The sequence below is a fragment of the Symphalangus syndactylus genome, chromosome 1 (assembly GCF_028878055.3).
Source record: "Symphalangus syndactylus isolate Jambi chromosome 1, NHGRI_mSymSyn1-v2.1_pri, whole genome shotgun sequence".
Lineage (NCBI taxonomy): Eukaryota > Metazoa > Chordata > Mammalia > Primates > Hylobatidae > Symphalangus > Symphalangus syndactylus.
This window is the reverse complement of record NC_072423.2, coordinates 153527320-153545028: the sequence shown is the minus strand read 5'-3', so window position 1 is coordinate 153545028 and position 17709 is coordinate 153527320. Positions and strand designations below refer to the sequence as shown.

General features: G+C 43.7%; 2 protein-coding genes across 15 annotated transcripts in view; one reads left to right on the top strand and one right to left on the bottom strand.

The window, feature by feature from the left end:
• The window catches only part of ANGPT2 (angiopoietin 2), a 61935-nt gene extending 53739 nt beyond the window's left edge, over positions 1–8196 (bottom strand). For all 4 annotated transcript variants that reach the window (XM_055289137.2, XM_055289143.2, XM_055289150.2 and 1 more), the window contains exon 1: positions 7550–8196. In XM_055289137.2, the coding sequence (XP_055145112.1) occupies positions 7550–7837 (288 nt within the window). In that variant the 5' untranslated portion in view covers positions 7838–8196. The remainder of the gene's footprint in view (positions 1–7549) is intronic.
• Positions 1–17709, top strand: part of MCPH1 (microcephalin 1) — a 243065-nt gene that overhangs the window by 152512 nt on the left and 72844 nt on the right. The window lies entirely within an intron of this gene.

Below are 17709 nucleotides of genomic sequence, written 5' to 3'. Positions count from 1 at the left end.
GGGCTGTAGCTAGAAGTATGGTTTGTAAGAATATGCCATCTATACTTCCTCTTGGTTATAACATAATTTGTGAGGGGGTTTTGTCCTTTTTTTTTTTTTTGAGACGGAGTCTCGCTCTGTCCCCCAGGCTGGAGTGCAGTGGCGCAATCTCGGCTCACTGCAAGCTCCGCCTCCCGAGTTCACGCCATTCTCCTGCCTCAGCCTCTCCGAGTAGCTGGGACTACAGGCGCCCACCACCACGCCCGGCTAATTTTTTTTGTGTTTTTAGCAGAGACGGGGTTTCACTGTGGTCTCGATCTCCTGACCTTGTGATCTGCCCGCCTCGGCCTCCCAAAGTGCTGGGATTACAAGCGTGAGCCACCGCGCCCGGCCTTTCTTTTTTTTTTTTGAGACAAGATCTCGCTGTGTCGCCCAGGCTGGAGTACAGTGGTGCCATCCTGGCTCAGTGCAGCCTCTGCCTCCTCAGTTCAAATGATCCTCCCACCTCACCCTCCTGAGTAGCTGGGACTACAGGCATGTACCACCACGCCTGGGTGATTTTTGTATTTTTTGGTAAAGACAGGGTTTCATCGTGTTGGCCAGGCTGGTTTTGAACCCCTCAGCTCAAGCGACCCACCCGCTTCGGCCTCCGAAAGTGCTAGGATTACAGGCATGAGCCACTGCACCCGGCCACATAAATTTGTTTTTAGTTTTCTTGACTATTAAATAGTTGTACCAATTATACCAATTGCACCAATTCTATTACAAGGTGGAATTTCTTATCATTCCTTTACAAACAGGATATTCCCAGTTGCTTGTTTTTGCTTGTTTTCTTAGCAGCCTCAGCACCATCCTCACATAGAAAGGCTGGCATCTCACCTGTCTAGAGGTGAGAACAAAGCTGTGCTCTCAGCAACTGGAATCTGTCAAGTCTGCAGTGGGGACTTGGTATTTCAGGCCTGATGCTGGCCTAGGAGTGCCCTGCACTTGTCTCAAGATCGTAGTCCTAGTGGGCGAGAATTGCTGCCAAGACTAACCAGGGGCGTCAACCAGTGACTTAACTTCTCAGGCTCACTTTTTTATTTTTAATAAAAAACAAATTATTAAAGAGGTAATTTAAAATATGTACTATATAATAAGTACTACAGCATATACAATGTTTACATACATATAGGCATTGAATATTAAGAATGTTTATTTCAGAATCATATAATTATACCTGATATTTACTTTTTGTCATTCTTTGTATATTCTCTATTTTTTGCAATATCCATATATTACTTGGGTAATAGGAATAGCAGCCATTCAGAAATAGTTCTAATTCATTTTCCTTTTATAAAAGGGTTTCCATGTAGTGACCAAGGACTTAACATCATCCCCACCCCACAGTCCCTCACACGCCTGACTCCCTTTGCACTGTGTTTAATTTCTCATTTCATTCTTTTACCCTTCTGTGCAGCACATACGAGCTGCTGCTACACTACACGTTCTGACCAAAGCATAGTGTCCCCCCTGGGGCAAGTCTCTTGGTTATGGTCTTTTTTTATTTTTTAATTTTTTAGGGTCTCATTTTGTTGCCCAGGCTGGAGCGCAATGGCAACATCATAGTTCACTGCAGCCTTGACCTCCTGGGCTCAGGCAATCCTCCCACCTCAGCCTTCCAAGTAGCTGGGACCACAGCTGCGTACCATTGTAGAGATGGGGTGTCACTCTGTTGACCAGGCTGGTCTTGAACTCCTGGCCTCAAAGTGTCCTCCCATCTCGGCCTCTCAAAGCTCTAGGATTAGAGGTGTGAGCCACTGTGCCTGGCTTTAGGCATTTTCTTCCCCCTCTGACTTCTTCTAGGCACCTAGAACCAACACTGCCTGGACACGTGTAGGCCCTCGATAAATATTTTTTGAACAAATAAATAAACTTTCATGGCTCCTGCCCCAAACTGGAAACCTCACCTAGGAGGGGTGGGGGGGGTCGTGTGGTGTTCACTCACTTACGCTAATGAACTGACAAATAACGCACTTCTGCCCAAATTCATATTCATTCACACTCCTCTCAGCAGTTTTCTGCAGTCTTCCCAGCCCCACGGAAAATTCTGCTGTTGTCAGAGGAGGGGATATGCGTGCTTTCCCATGTTTGCTTTACCGCTGGGCAGTCCATACAAGGCTACTAAACTGCAGAGGGTACTGGTGTTAGTATGTGCTGTGTTTATAAGGGACTTAAAAAAATATACAGGCTTGCATCCACCATACCTACCATACTTGCGTACTAGAGATATTCCCGGGGCAAAATGAGGCGAAATGTGGAAGGTGCTTTAAGGTGATTCAGAGATACCCTGTTACGATTGCCACCTTAGTGATGAATGGTGTGGCTGCAAAGTTCAGTGGCTGTCTTTATATCTGAATAATTCTAGAATAATTTAGGAGAAAATTCTCATTGTTAGGTTCCTTCAAGCCAAAGGAGGATGTAGTGAAAAGAGAATAGGTGTTGGCTGTCTAGATGGGCCCTGTTTAATTAGAGTCGACCGTATCAACTGCCAAATGAAGCCAATCTTACAGGGCTATCCTATAGAACAAATATATGTTTTATATATTTAATATGATATATATGTGTGTGTACACACACACACACACACACACATACATATATACAGGGAGAGATAGAATGGTTTGCCTGCTGACTTGCCATTATGTACCGTAAACATCCTGCAAACTGTGAACAGCTAATTGGAAAACAATCTGTCCGTGTTCATGATTCATTGTATGCATCCTCTAGATCTCAACTCAGGAAATCCACAAAGCTGACCAGGCCCTGCTGTCATTTTGTGGCCAGATATGGAAAGATATAAACCACCTCCTTTCTTCCCTGTCAAAACAGTTGTGCCACATCCTCCCTCTCTTCCTCATCTTGACTGACTCCCTCACAGGTGGTGTTTCTGTCTCTCCTGCCGCTGCCCCCACACACACCTTTATTTACCTCAGTCTTTCAAATTTTGCTCTTTGTTGGTAAGCACAATCTTCCTTCCAACCTCTTGTCATGTCATTTGTGGGCCAGGAAAGATCCTGATTATGCTATAATGCCACTGTATGTGTTTTAAAAAGAAGGAAAGCTGTACATTTGATTTTAAATTTGGCATTTTAAATAAAGGGCTGGTAAAAAATCTCCAAGTGCTAATCTCCAAGAAAGGGATGGAAGACTGGGGAAGGAGAATCTACTTCCTATTTCCACCATTTTAATAGCCTGACATTTTTTTACCTTGCCCATATCTTACTTTCGTAACATTTTTGTTTTATTTTTTAAATTACTCCCATGATGGTAGAGTTGATTTGAACTGTTGTTTTTCAATTTTAAATATACAAAATTTCAGTTATTTTATGGATTAAAATAAGCACCATGGACCATCCTGAGCATCTGATCACCATTGGTAAGACCATTATCCTTCTCAAGTTCCATCTACGGTAACTGGCTTACAGATAAACTTGTGGATTACAACCTGTTTGACAACTATAAAGAGCCATATTGATTAAAATCAGAAGATTTTCAGAGTTCAGTATTGAGACTATATGAATTATCTAGTGTCTCAATAGAAGGTAAGGTTATGGAAATCCATTTCCTAGTTGTAAACTCTGCAAGCAAATAATCATCTCCCCGTAGTATGATATCTAAATAGTTAATCCAGTATGTCAGACAACCCCATTTAGTAAACAAAGACTACTTGACCATGGAAAACAGATGATATATGTATAATATATAATCCGTATAGAACAAACATGTATTATATTTTATATACTGTATAGGCACATACCATACCATACATATACATATTGCATAAGAGATATAGTAAACTATATTTGTGTTTTCCAAAATTAAATATGTTACACTTCCCCTACCATAGTGAAACTGTCTCTTCTACATTCCTTACTACATTCCTTGCTATACTGTAATACACTGAGCGCAATCATATTTCACCACTCAGGATGTAGCCAGCGGACACAGTAATGGTTCTTGTCCTCCACTACCACAGGACACCAGTGGCTGTGAATGGGATGGGATTTTTTTCTTTCCTCTAATGAACCAAGCCCTGGGTTTTATTGTTGTTGTTTTAATATACAGCTATTGAGTGTTTTGTAGCCACACACGACAACACACACACACACTCACACATACACACACACACACACACACACACAGTCCCTAGCAAGGGCAGGGTGGGGCTGGCGGGCTGGGTTCGTCTGTGAGCCTCTCACCATGCATTTCTCCCGGTGACAGCAGCTATGCTTGAAGAGCATAAGTGCATGGTTTCCTATGCGTTGATTCGTGAGTAGTAGCTCTCGTATCTTATTAAAAAGATACACTATTATTACTTTTAAAGAAAGAAAAGGATTGCAATTCACATTTACAGTTTCCAGCCTGTTCTTGTGTCGTTTAAAAAACAAACAAACAAACAAAAAAAAGACGGCAGAGGAAATGTTTGCCTCCGTAGCAGGCATCAACTTTATTTTTCAAATCATTCTGTTTTAACGTGTTCATAGACTCTGCAGTTGTTTATAGGTATGAGGCACTCATCAGTGTGAAATAGTTATTTCCTTTCCATATTTCCTCTTATCGGGGAAAAAAAAAAATTCCCTGTGGTCTCCTAGCAAAATACAATCCGTTTTGCTAAATTATTTGTGAGTTTTTATAAAGTGTGTTTAATATCACCAGGGCAGAGGTTCAGACTAGTTGCAGGATTAGCAGGAGAGACGTAGCATGAGTAGTGTTTGGTCCACTGCAGTGTGTTTCGTGTGCTAGCGATCATGAGTTTATCTTATCCTTGTTTAACTACTACACAGCGAGTAAGCTGTGCTGTATTGTTCCATTCATATTCCTCTGAGTTCATTCAGAAGCCTGACACTTCCTTTGCCGGACGGATTAAAGGTGCAGCGTGGGACCTTTTGATGATGTGAAACCTGCTTTCTTAGTCTAAGCTCCCTAGGCTATGCTGACCACTCAGAGGTTGAACTACTATTTATTTGCCCTAAAATGAACCAGAAACTTGGTCTTAATTTCCTTCCTGTCAAATGTTTTAATTTCCTAAAAGTGTACGGATTTTGTAGTGGGTTGTTTTTCAATCTTTCATTTTTAGTGCTGATCCAGGAGAGAAAGGAGATATGGAAACATTTTTTTCAAAAAATAGCTCAAAAGAAAATATGTAAAACCATGAAAAACACAGAATTGTGCTGCTGCTTTCTGTGCTGATTAAATCAGTGGGTGTTAGGTTGTCATGATAACCCTTTAGCTGTGTGGCTTATCATTCCATTTTATATTATTTTCTTCCTCAGGAGAAAATCAGTGTTTATTATCACAGGTGACAAAACACAGGAAAAAAACAAACAGCGAGGTTACATTTAATCACTTTAAGTGGGTTTCATCTTTGCTTTTTTGTTTTCATTCCCAAGTCAGAAGCCGTAAACTGAGCGAGATGCAAATTGCCTTTCTCAGGTGCACCTCGCTGAGATAGGCTGGGAGAACAGGTGTGGAGCCCGTGAAAAGATAAACATTAAGTCGTTCTTGGTGAAACGGTATTTAGCTAGACAGCTGAAGACGAACTTTTGAAATACCATTGTGCTACTGCTGTTCAAATATTGACTAAGTGAACCTGGAAAGGAAGAAATTTTGGTCGCCTAACACAGAATTCCTTGTCTTTTTCTATCTTCAAATGCTATCTCAAAGACCCAAGAGAAGGGGTAGTTTACCTAAGAAAGAAATATGAGCTTTGCTTATGGAGTTTCAGGTATACCTAATGTAGGCTTAATTAAGCAAATACAATTTAGCAACCTTGCATTTGGCATAGCATTCTTTTATGTTTCCTGGCTATTTCTTCTAGGAGATGACTTGCCCGTCGGACAGATTAGCATATTTACTGCAATGCGTCTTTCATGCCTTACTGTGACTCTAACCACGGTAGCTGTGGGAAAGCCATTAAACATCAGCATGACGATTTACAAAGAAATAGGAAGTTCAAGTTAAGCAGATATTTAGGATATAGTTTGCCTTCCACGTATTTCAACCTGTGTTGCTGCATACTTTTTAAGCTTAGCATAATTATTCACACAGCTGTGAATTTTAGAAGATGTTTAAAAGCGCACCACAGTGACCTGGGAAAGGAGGGAAACTTACTGAAGCGCTTAGCCAGGAGCTTAAAAAGACATTGCTAGTGAGTTTTATATTACATGAAATCTACATTTGATAGGTCATTTTGGTAAGTTTGTGTTGTTTTAAATGACTCCTCTTGACACAGTAACCGGTGGTGCGGGGAACATTCATTCACATTCATTCATTTAAGCTCATGACTCAAATAATAACTTAGTCGTTTCCTCTCTGAAGGTAGGGGAGGTAATGAGGAGCACAGATTAGGCTCCAAGATCCGTTCTGAGATTCAGATAAGGTGTCCTAGAAAAAGGCTTACGGTGAAATGAAAGTGAGAAAATAATTGTGCTTTGTGCTTTTCTAGGGTAATGTGTCAAATGAGGCTCACCAACTTTTAAAAGACTTTATATAGCTTTAGATAATCACATTCCCTGCCATGTAAGCATTGTGATGTAATGGCATCATCATGCTACTTGATTAATTTATGCATTTTGTTTAAAATTCCTTTAGAATATATATAGTCCATATAAAGAAAATTCCAGGGTCGTTTTGGGTTTTGTATAAATAGCTCTCATGTTTACATGTGAAAAAAAATTATTTGTGAAAGAAAAACAGAGGTTTCAATATCCTACTTTGGTTACGTCTCCATAAAATGTCTAGGAAACAGTGGGATCATCTGTGAAACAGTGGAATCACCCCAAGAACAAACTGTCAGACTGTCCTGTCGTGGCATGACTCGAACATAACCGTCCCACGTGGGGACGCATTCCGCACCGATTGCCGGAACTGACGGGGGCTGCAGTGCTGAATACCTTTGGGACGCTTGGGAACTGTGCCCCTGTTTACAGATGGCAAGCCCTTAGCGGTAGGGCCCTGAGATTCTGAGAAACATAAGGTCTGCTTTATTTAATTTCCTCTCGTTTACCAAGAGTCACAACCGATTTTAGTAAATAAATTCAGGAAATTGGTAAAGCACTTTACTCCATCCATTATGCCTCAGTCATCAGCATGGTTGTCACGGTGTCCCTGGCCCACGGGCTGCTGTGGCTCACAGGCTTCCCTCACTTGCCTGCAGCCAGCTGAGAGCCTCCCTGGTGATGGGTGTTACTGAGCTTAAACGATGTAAACAAACAGAACGGCACACAAGTTGTGCAGGGAAGTGTATTTCCTCTACCTTGTTAATAAAGATTTCTAACTTTAGAGATTTTCTGTATTGACTCTGGCTTTCTTTCCAAATAATTATTTTAACCCTAGGGACTACCCACACACCCTAGGATAGAATAAAAGAAATTATCTTTCATTTGAGGGTACCAGCAACCCGGTCTGCAGCTCTAATCCTCTTTATCCTCCTTCTTTTTTTTTTTTTTGGTTGTTAAAACCTGAGCTGCTGCCAAGCTGATCTTAATAGCATGAATTGTTCGCAAAGACAGATGGATTTTTTTCCTACCTTCATTAGCCACTGAGTGTTGTTTTCCATGATGTTCTCCAGTACTTGCAGCCTCTGCACCGAGTCATCATATTCGAGCGGCGCGTCCCTCTGCACAGCATTGGACACATAGGGGCTGGAGGAAGAGCGGCAGTTGTCCATCTCTGGCAGGAGGAAAGTGTAGCTGCAGGACCCATGCTGGACCTGATATTGCTTCTTTCCTATGCTGTCCATGCTCTTCCGAAAGTTGTTATAGGCTGCAGCCAAGATAAGATCACAGCTCAGAGTAAAGAAAACAATCTGCCACATTCTTTCTTCAGTAATAAACCAGCAGCTTAGCAAACTTGAAGGCACACACACATCCAGAGTCCCGATCTGCTGCCGTCTAAAACGCAGGGCTACTACGCTGCCATGGCTGGGTCTGTCAATGAAAGTCTTCTCTTTCCTCTTGTTCCAGTAGCAAACCTGGTTTGTAGTGCTGTGTTCTCTCCAGGCATGCAGTAAACTGTCAGATTGCAGTGGGAAGAACAGTCCTGCTCACTTGGGAGGGCTGTGTCAGCTTTTACAGAGCAGCTTTCACGGTCCTTTGTTCCTCTCTCCCCAGATCCTACAGTGTCAGTATCCGAATCAATCACTTTCCTTTCCTTATATGATAAGTTGATAAGAGCAGCCAGACATGTGTAGTGGGCTGCTCCGCCCTCCTGGCTTAGCCGTTATCTTCCTGTAGGGGGTCACTAGCCAGGCAACAGGAAAAATCAGAGAAGAATGCCTGCCGTCCAACCAGGACCCATGCTGCAGAAACCCTCTGGGAAAAACCGATCTGTCACAGGACCCCTGGGCATTTCCTAGGCACCACCCTAATTAAGTATTTCCTAGAGAGAGCAGTTGATCTCTTTTGTCTGAAACACATTTTGCCGTGCTAAGCTGGCAAAATATCTGAGGTAATAACTTTAATGTTAAAGTACAATGAAAGTTCCTGTTTTTTCCTTTAGGAATAAAAATACTACAAATAGGTCAGGACTTCGGTTTATTTTTGTTATTACAAATAAAGAGGAAGAAGTTTGGCTCTTGTAAACGTGTGCCTTTACAGAGGGAAAAATAGATTCAATGATATTAGTTGATTCTTGAACCACTAGCCAAGTTACAAGATTTTCATTTCAGAACAGTTGAATAGAAAGATCTTCTGTTACTAAGTCACGTTAGAAACATCAGTTTCTGAGCTCTGACCTTTATTCTTTAAAAAAAATCCACTTGGATATTCACACTAAAAATACACTGTACTGATTAAGTTCATTACATTACAACAGAGAAATTAGAATTTAAGTGTCTGTGTAGAAAGTAGAACACAAACTTTTTTTTTTTTTTTTTTTTTTTTTTTTGAGACAGAGTCTCGCTGTGTTGCCCAGGCTAGAGTGCAGTGGGGCAATCTCTGCTCACTGCAACTTCCGCCTTCCGGGTTCACGCGATTCTCTTGCCTCAGGCCCCTGAGCAGCCAGGATTACAGGCGCACACCACCACACCCGGGTAATTTTTATATTTTTAGCAGAGACGGAGTTTCACCATGTTAGGCTGGTCTCAAACTCCTGACCTTGTGATCGGCTCACCCTTGGCCTCCCAAATTGCTGAGATTACAGGTGTGAGCCACCGTGCCTGGCCCACAAACTTTTTTATTGTATCAGAATTTGTTGACATCTCAGCATTTTGTAACACATTATCAATTACATTAGTGCCCCTTGGTATTAAACTCGGGCAAGTCACTTCCCTGTTTTAATGAAGCTCTAATGTCCTCATCTGTGCAATTCAAGGGGTGCACTCACAAGATTTTTCAACTTCAATCCTATGGCTCTGTAAGTTCTACGAGTCACTTCCTTTAACAACTAAAACTTAATACTTCAGAGATTAATAATATGTTAACTCACCAGCCCAAGTGTACATAGGGAAAGAGCGCCCTGCCTTTGCTGCGGTTTATCTCTCAAGGTACAAGGTTTATTATTCCCAGTGAGCGCTGAATATTTGGTACCCTGACTTAACAGACCACACCTACCCATAAAAGATCTTTATTTTTTACTAAGCTCTAACCGAAAGACAGCCTTTCCCTTATCTATGAGTAGTTAATGAACAACAGTGTGAATATCTGTGACTTTCTCATCCTCAGAAACCAGCTGTTTTTATTTGCTGTCACAATACTCAGAACTACATTTTTATTAAACGCACCCCCAGATCTTGCTGCTGAACATGTGAATAAAGTAGCATGTGTCTTTTGAGAAGGTGTTTATAGGCTTCACCAGACAACCAAAGGGTTCTGTCACACAGAAAAGCTGGAAGACATGCTCTGGAAGGATCCCATTAGCAGAAGAGGTAGTATGATTCCACCGAGGTTCTGGACATGGTTTCCCCTAAGGGAACCAATTAAAGATGCTATACCCATCCGGACAGTGCATTGTTGAAGAAAGCATATAGGTCTCAAAGATGAGACCTGTGTTAGAACCCTGCTTCTGTGTGACCTCCGGCAAATGCTTCAATTCTCGAAGCCTCAGTCTCCCTAGTCATAAGATGGAGATCATTTTTTCTCTGTAGGGTTTTTAGGATTAAGATACAATTGTATGTTTAGAAACATTCGTTCCTTTTCTTTACAGGCATCCTCCATTGAATGGGACTCAGTTCTTCCGCCATCAAATAGTGTAACTCTGCTATTCTCTGAATGCGAAGCAGTAGCAGTGGCATAGGGTGCAATCTTTTTATTTCCTGTTTGAAAAAGCGTATTATAAGGTATTAATATCGCATATGTGGTTTTACATTTTTTTAAGATTTTTTTTGTAGACACAGGGTCTCACTGTTGTTGCCCAGGCTGGTCTTGAACCCCTGGCATCCAGTGATCCTCTTGCCCTGGCCTCCCAAAGTGCTGGGATCACAGGTGTGAGCCACTGTACCTGGCCTGCATATGTGGTTTTAAAAGTCATTCAGTTGTCTTCCAGGCAAATAGAGTAGTGTAAAAGGAACAAATAGGAAGTGGGCACACCACAGTACTTTTTGTCTACCAGCCTTGTGTCAGACACCATGCTGTGCACTGGCGATAGACATTAAGGCAACTGGGTGTCTGACCTAAAGAAGCTAATAGTGTATGGAGAGGGAGAAACCCATAAACAAATTGGATGTGATAAGAGAGAGCGGTCAGAGCACACAGGAAGACAGTGATGCTTCCGGGCGGACAATATGCCATGTGCAGCTGGCATGGACTCCGTCCTTTTCAAATCCCCTCAAGTTCCGAACATGGAAGGAACAGCTCTTTGTAGATTCCTAAATGGAAATTATCGGAACCAGAGAGTCAGGGGAAGCTCTAGTAGACCCGGAGTTGGCAAACTCTGTCAAGTGTCAGATGGTAGTTATTTTCGGCTGTGCAGGCTACACGGCCACCATCGCCACCACTCAAAGCTGATGTGGTGCAAAGCAGCTATGGGACAGCATAACTGAGTGAGCGTGCTGGGCTCCAGTAAAGCTTTATTCGTGATACTGAAATTTGAATTTCTTGTAATTTTCACATCATGAAATATTCTCTGTATTTTCTCCAATCATTTAAAAGTTTAAAAACCATTCTTAGCTCATAGGTCGTTAGAAACCGGGCTTGGACTATAGCTTGCTGGCCTCTGAGAGCCTAGGTGGTCTGTGGGGGTAGGAGGTGCTGAGCAAGGCTGTCAACAATACACACAGTGCAGCAACCACCATGTGTGGTCAGCAAGGCCGTCCACAGTCCACACAGTGCAATAACTGTGTGTGGTGAGCAAGGCTATTGACACTGTACGCCATACAGCAACCGTGTGTGGTCAGCAAGGCCATGGAGAGTGCACACAGTACGGTGACCACGTGGTGGGCATGGCCATCAACAGGGCACATGGCGCAGTGACCATGTGTGATCAGCAAGGCCATGGATAGTCCACACAGTGCTTTGACCATGTGTGATCAGCAAGGCCGTGGATAGTGCACACAGCGTGGTGACCATGTGTGATCAGCAAGGCCATGGATAGTGCACACGGTGCGGTGACCATGTGTGATTGGCAAGGCCATGGATAGTGCACGCAGCATGGTGACCATGTGTGATTGGCAAGGCCATGGATAGTGTATGCGGCGTGGTGACCATGTGTGATCGGCAAGGCCATGGATAGTGCACACAGCGTGGTGACCATGTGTGATCAGCAAGGCCATGGATAGTGCACACGGTGCGGTGACCATGTGTGATTGGCAAGGCCATGGATAGTGCACACAGCGTGGTGACCATGTGTGATCAGCAAGGCCATGGATAGTGCACACAGCATGGTGACCATGTGTGATCAGCAAGGCCATGGATAGTGCACACAGCGTGGTGACCATGTGTGATCGGCAAGGCCATGGATAGTGCACACAGCGTGGTGACCATGTGTGATTGGCAAGGCCATGGATAGTGCACACGGTGCGGTGACCATGTGTAATCGGCAAGGCCATGGATAGTGTATGCAGCGCGGTGACCATCTGTGATTGGCAAGGCCATGGATAGTGCACGCGGTGCGGTGACCATGTGTAATCGGCAAGGCCATGGATAGTGTATGCAGCACGGTGACCATCTGTGATTGGCAAGGCCATGGATAGTGCACGCGGTGCGGTGACCATGTGTAATCGGCAAGGCCATGGATAGTGTATGCAGCGCGGTGACCATCTGTGATTGGCAAGGCCATGGATAGTGCACGCGGTGCGGTGACCATGTGTGATCAGCAAGGCCATGGATAGTGCACGCAGCATGGTGACCATGTGTGATTGGCAGGGCCATGGATAGTGCACGCGGTGTGGTGACCATGTGTGATCAGCAAGGCCATGGATAGTGCACGCGGTGTGGTGACCATGTGTGATCAGCAAGGCCATGGATAGTGCACGCGGTGCGGTGACCATGTGTGATCAGCAAGGCCATGGATAGTGTACACAGTGCGGTGACTGTGCGTGATCAGCAAGGCCATGGATAGTGCACGCAGCATGGTGACCATGTGTGATTGGCAAGGCCATGGATAGTGCACACGGTGCGGTGACCATGTGTAATCGGCAAGGCCATGGATAGTGTATGCAGCGCGGTGACCATCTGTGATTGGCAAGGCCATGGATAGTGCACGCGGTGCGGTGACCATGTGTGATCAGCAAGGCCATGGATAGTGTACACAGTGCGGTGACCATGTGTGATCAGCAAGGCCATGGATAGTGCACGCAGCATGGTGACCATGTGTGATTGGCAGGGCCATGGATAGTGCACGCGGTGTGGTGACCATGTGTGATCGGCAAGGCCATGGATAGTGTACACAGTGCGGTGACTGTGCGTGATCAGCAAGGCCATGGATAGTGTACACAGTGCGGTGACTGTGCGTGATCAGCAAGGCCATGGATAGTGCACACAGTGCGGTGACTGTGCGTGATCAGCAAGGCCATGGATAGTGCACACGGTGTGGTGACCATGTGTGATCAGCAAGGCCATGGATAGTGCACACGGTGTGGTGACCATGTGTGATCAGCAAGGCCATGGATAGTGCACCCAGGGCGGTGACCATGTGTGATCGGCAAGGCCATGGATAGTGCACTCAGTGCGGTGACTGTGCGTGATCGGCAAGGCCATGGATAGTGCACACGGTGCAGTGACCATGTGTGATCGGCAAGGCCATGGATAGTGCACGCGGTGTGGTGACCGTGTGTGGTTGGCATGGCCATTGACAGTGCATATGGTGTGGTGACCGTGTGTGATCGGCAAGGCCATGGATCGTGCACGTGGTGCAGTGACCATGTGTGATCAGCAGGGCCATGGATAGTGCACACGGTGCGGTGACCACCGTGTGAACAGGGGAGGACTGCTGCCTCGGCTCAGCCTTCTGTGTGGCTGCTTACAGGGTCTTACTAAAGGGATAGAATGGGTGCCTAGAGAAAGTGCCACACTGAAGTTAATTAAGGATGCCAGGTGGGGAGAGGGGCCAGGAAGTGCCTGGGATGCAAGGGTGCATGGATGGGCGCTCAGCTGCGGCCCCTAGGGAAGTGGGGACATGGTCTGCCAGGCCACTGACCAGGAAGCCTCGGGGAGCCAATGAGAGGCCCTTGAAGGCATTAGGTTTAGAGCCTGGAGCTGTGGGTGTCCAGTAACACCACCATGCAGTCTGGGGGTCTGAGGCCACCCATCTGGGACCCCTTCATTCTAAGTGAGGCTTGACTAGGGGTGTCTCAGAACTCCAGAGAAAATCTCGGGTGTTCCTCCCTGCTGTACTGACAGGACCACAAGAGGCAGGTGAGACTGTCAGATGAGAAACATTACAGGTTCCCAAAAGCCACCTGCCTACCCACCCAGTTTTTTTCTGTAATAGTTCTGCTGAACAGCTGTGCATAGTGCAATTTATTTCCTTAATACTGTTTGTTTTCTCCCCCATATTGTGTGTCAGCAGCTGACATTTCAGAGGTTCCTATGTGTTCTCTGTGGAACTGTCTCAAGTTCTTATTACCCTGGTTGACGACACCAGAAAAACCACAGCTACCTACTCCCAGAAAGAGGCCAATGTTACAAAGAACCTCGTGGCCGGCCCTTTTGGCTCAGTTTGCCCAGTTGGAGGCCCTAAAGCACAAACAAGAAAAGCCAAAGGGCCTCCTGAGGCCCGTGGAAGTGGGTGGTGCGTGGACCCATCGCTAGCTGAATGTGGAAAAGGACTCATGACAGTCAAACCATCCCAGGTTCCCCCAGAGCAATCCATGCAACTCTCATAAGCAACCGGAAACCAAAAAGGGATGCTAAGTCAGCACAAAGTGGGGCAGCCCCCCAGCTATGGGTTGCCAAACAGAATTTGCTTGTGGGCCCCCGTGACCCCTGCTGTTGTCCAGCAGGCCAGTTTAATACTCAGCATTCATCCAGATCAAGGGATGGAAATGGGGCCACCAGCCTGACCCAGGCCCGGGGTCGTTTTGCTTTTCCCACCTGTACCGTCGCAGCAATGCATTGCCAGCGTGCAATTTGAAAAACGCTGCCGAGCTGAAAAACACATGGAAAGGGCTCAGAGATACTTAAAGGCACATTGCTGCCCTGCGTTTATCGGGCAGTTTGTGCTGACGTCGTTTTCCATTCGGCCTGGGCAACCCCTCCTGAGACTGTCTCCCGCCTGCCGTCCTCAGCACGGCCTGCCCTGCTACAGTCTGCCTTCCTCCCACTGTCCCTGCCTGCAGGCCTCGGAGGCGGTGACTGCTGCAGGCTTATTTGGGCAGCCTGGCCTTAATTTTTGGAAAGTGCCTTGTTGATGTATGAGGAACTTCCAGGGCTGAAATAGTCTTAAAAAATGAAGCTGGGACACTATGTTTTGATTTTAGCCATTTGCAGACAGAGGGGCACACTTGGGACTCTTGGGCGCCTGGCACACTAAGCTGGGAGGGACTTTTGAGACATCTTGGCCATCTAAATCAGTCAACATGTTTATATATACAACTTAATGTTCAGCATACAGGGAAAACCATTAGAAGGTTTGCTGCACATAAAACTGTTGTTAAAGTTATTTTTATTACTTCCCTCCACAAATTGTATGCAATAATTAATAAGAACTAAAGAAATAGCCACAACTGGCACAACACCTGCACCCCTGCCAAAAAAAAATTCTGCTTTCTGAAAGGAAGCAGGCTCCCTATATAGTGATTCCTTTATATGCCTCCTGGAAGATCTGTTTCGACTCCATTTTGATATATGTTGAACCAGATTTGAAGACCCACAAATGCAGTCTAGAGCCATTTTGCAAAAGTGTTGCTGCATCAACCGTTTCCATTCCCCAGAGCTGCTCATCATGTTAAACTAGTGTTAAATCCTGACTTTGGAATGCTAGGAAGGATAATTCCAGCCATGGGATTTCAAAAAAGTACCAAAGGAAAGCCCCTTCAAGTTACTGTAAAGACAGAAGAAAAGGAAGAAAAATATAAACACACACGTATAAACATGTAAGGTAGCTTTTGTCCCTATAACAGATAAGGAAATCAAGTCTCAGTGAAGAGAGAGACAAGAATTCCCTTAGCCAAGTGCCTGTGTGTGTCTGTCTTTTACGTTAATGGTTATGAATTTAAGGAGAATTGAAAGCAATAATTTTGCCCCTCTTTTAACATGGCAAATAGAGCCTCATTTAGAGATGATCAAGAATCACCATTTAGTACTGACCATCACCTCTGTGCAGCACAAACACACATCCCGAGTGACAGAATCCATTTCACTGCCAAAGACTCTTAGCGGCCTTCAGTCCTCTTGAGCTGGAGCCACTGGGTCTTGTATGGAAGCTCACCGGACATCCCATGTGGACCTCGGGCATCTGAGCCAGGACCATCCTATTACAAGTGCAGAAACCACGTCATTATTGCAGACCTGAATTCAAATTGTTACTTGCTAGCTTAGGAAAGAATCCTTGGAAATCCAACATACTGTCTAAATGGATCAGTTAAGCTTTATATGTGCATTCTATATACCCTTTCATTGTTTGGGCTTAAATAACTTTTCTGCTTTGTCTGGTTTAATTTCATCCAATGTGGATCGCTGGAAGAATATGATGTATGTTTTAGAATAGAAACAGTTCTGAGATGAAGTTGAGCACAATTTCCTGTTCTAGTTGCAATTAAATATAAATATAGCATTTGACATAAAATAGCTGGCCCAATATATTTAGAGTACAAGTTAAGTGTCATCCGCTTAGAATTGGGCATTGACTCCGTAGAATTCACCTTTGTACAAGGTGAGCAAATGTATATTTTGTTAAAAATAAGTATCTGACTGCCAAAACGGACAGAAAGCTCTTTGCCAGATGTGTTTTCAGGCCATTTCCTTTCCTGGGAAACAGCCATTTCCCCCGCATTATAGTTGTGTTTTCATTTGCGGGTAGATAGAGTAAGCGCAGGAGTTAAAGGACCCGGGCCTCCACAGCCAAGGCTTTATCTCGGACAATTATCTTTCTCCTTGCAGCTGTGTAACTTCTGTTTGACACAGAACCCAGAAACCCTGTTAGTGGGAAGGATCAGAGTTAATAGGAGAAAACCTTCATTGTTCATGTGACTTCTCAGGTGCTTGGCATTCTTATTTAGGTGGCTTAAAAAAGTTCCAAGTACTCATTCATTCTAACTTATCTGTGTTCATTGTGAAATTGTGTGTGAATGACATTTAGAGCAGATGGATTGTTGGTTTTTTTTTTTTTTTAAGAAACTTAAGCGTTTCCCATATCTTTCACAGTTTGTACTACCACAAACCAGCATAACATCTGCTGAAGAATTTCATATTTTAAAGCTGCACTGTATATCTTATGGAACCTTAAGGACTTTGAAGGGAACAGCTTTTTATTTCCTAGTAGCTTGGGAAATATCCAAGTAACTATTTTTTTAAGAAAAAAAAATCCTTGAGTTTTTAGAAATAGTTTATATAACTGTTATGCTGTTTGATTTTTAAATATTTTCATTCTCTAGGATTATTATGGAATATTTTATCTTCCCATCAAAAAAAATGCCAGAAGGTCAAGATACAAGTCACAACATTAAAAGGGAGTGGATACAATTCTAAAACAATAGATGAGTACATTTGCCTGATAATATTTTTGCCAGTAATTCTATGTCCTGTTTTCTCCCCGTAGAAAGAAATGCTAAACATTTTTTTTTCAATGGATTGATGTCAGTGTTTACTAACATGACCTGTGTTAAGTCAAATAAAGTCCTTCCTTTGACAAACACCATATTTAACTAGTGGCTTTGAGGTGGGCTTATTCTTTATAATTCACATTAAATGTTCCCAAATCCATTTCATAAATGTTGTAGAGATCTCAAAGTCCGTTGCTTCCAAAAAATATGTCCAGTCTCTTTGTCATAACCATCCTAATAAAGATCTAAATTTCTTAGCGTAAATTTTCATTCGAAAGTGGCGTAATGCCAGCTAGATTAATTCTTGTTTAATCTAAATTTATAAAATTTTTATCTTAATTATTGAGAAACCTTTTTTAAAAAGAGATAAAAATGTCATATGTGCTATTTACATTAAGATATATTATCTGTCTTGGTTATAGGTTAAGATAAATAAAATTGCTTATGTCAAAGAAGTAAAAAAAAAGCCCGTGACCTCCTTTTGGTATCCCTGTCCATCTGGCAGACTTAATATGAAAAAATCTTCCTGTGGGAAATTAGGCTTGATTATA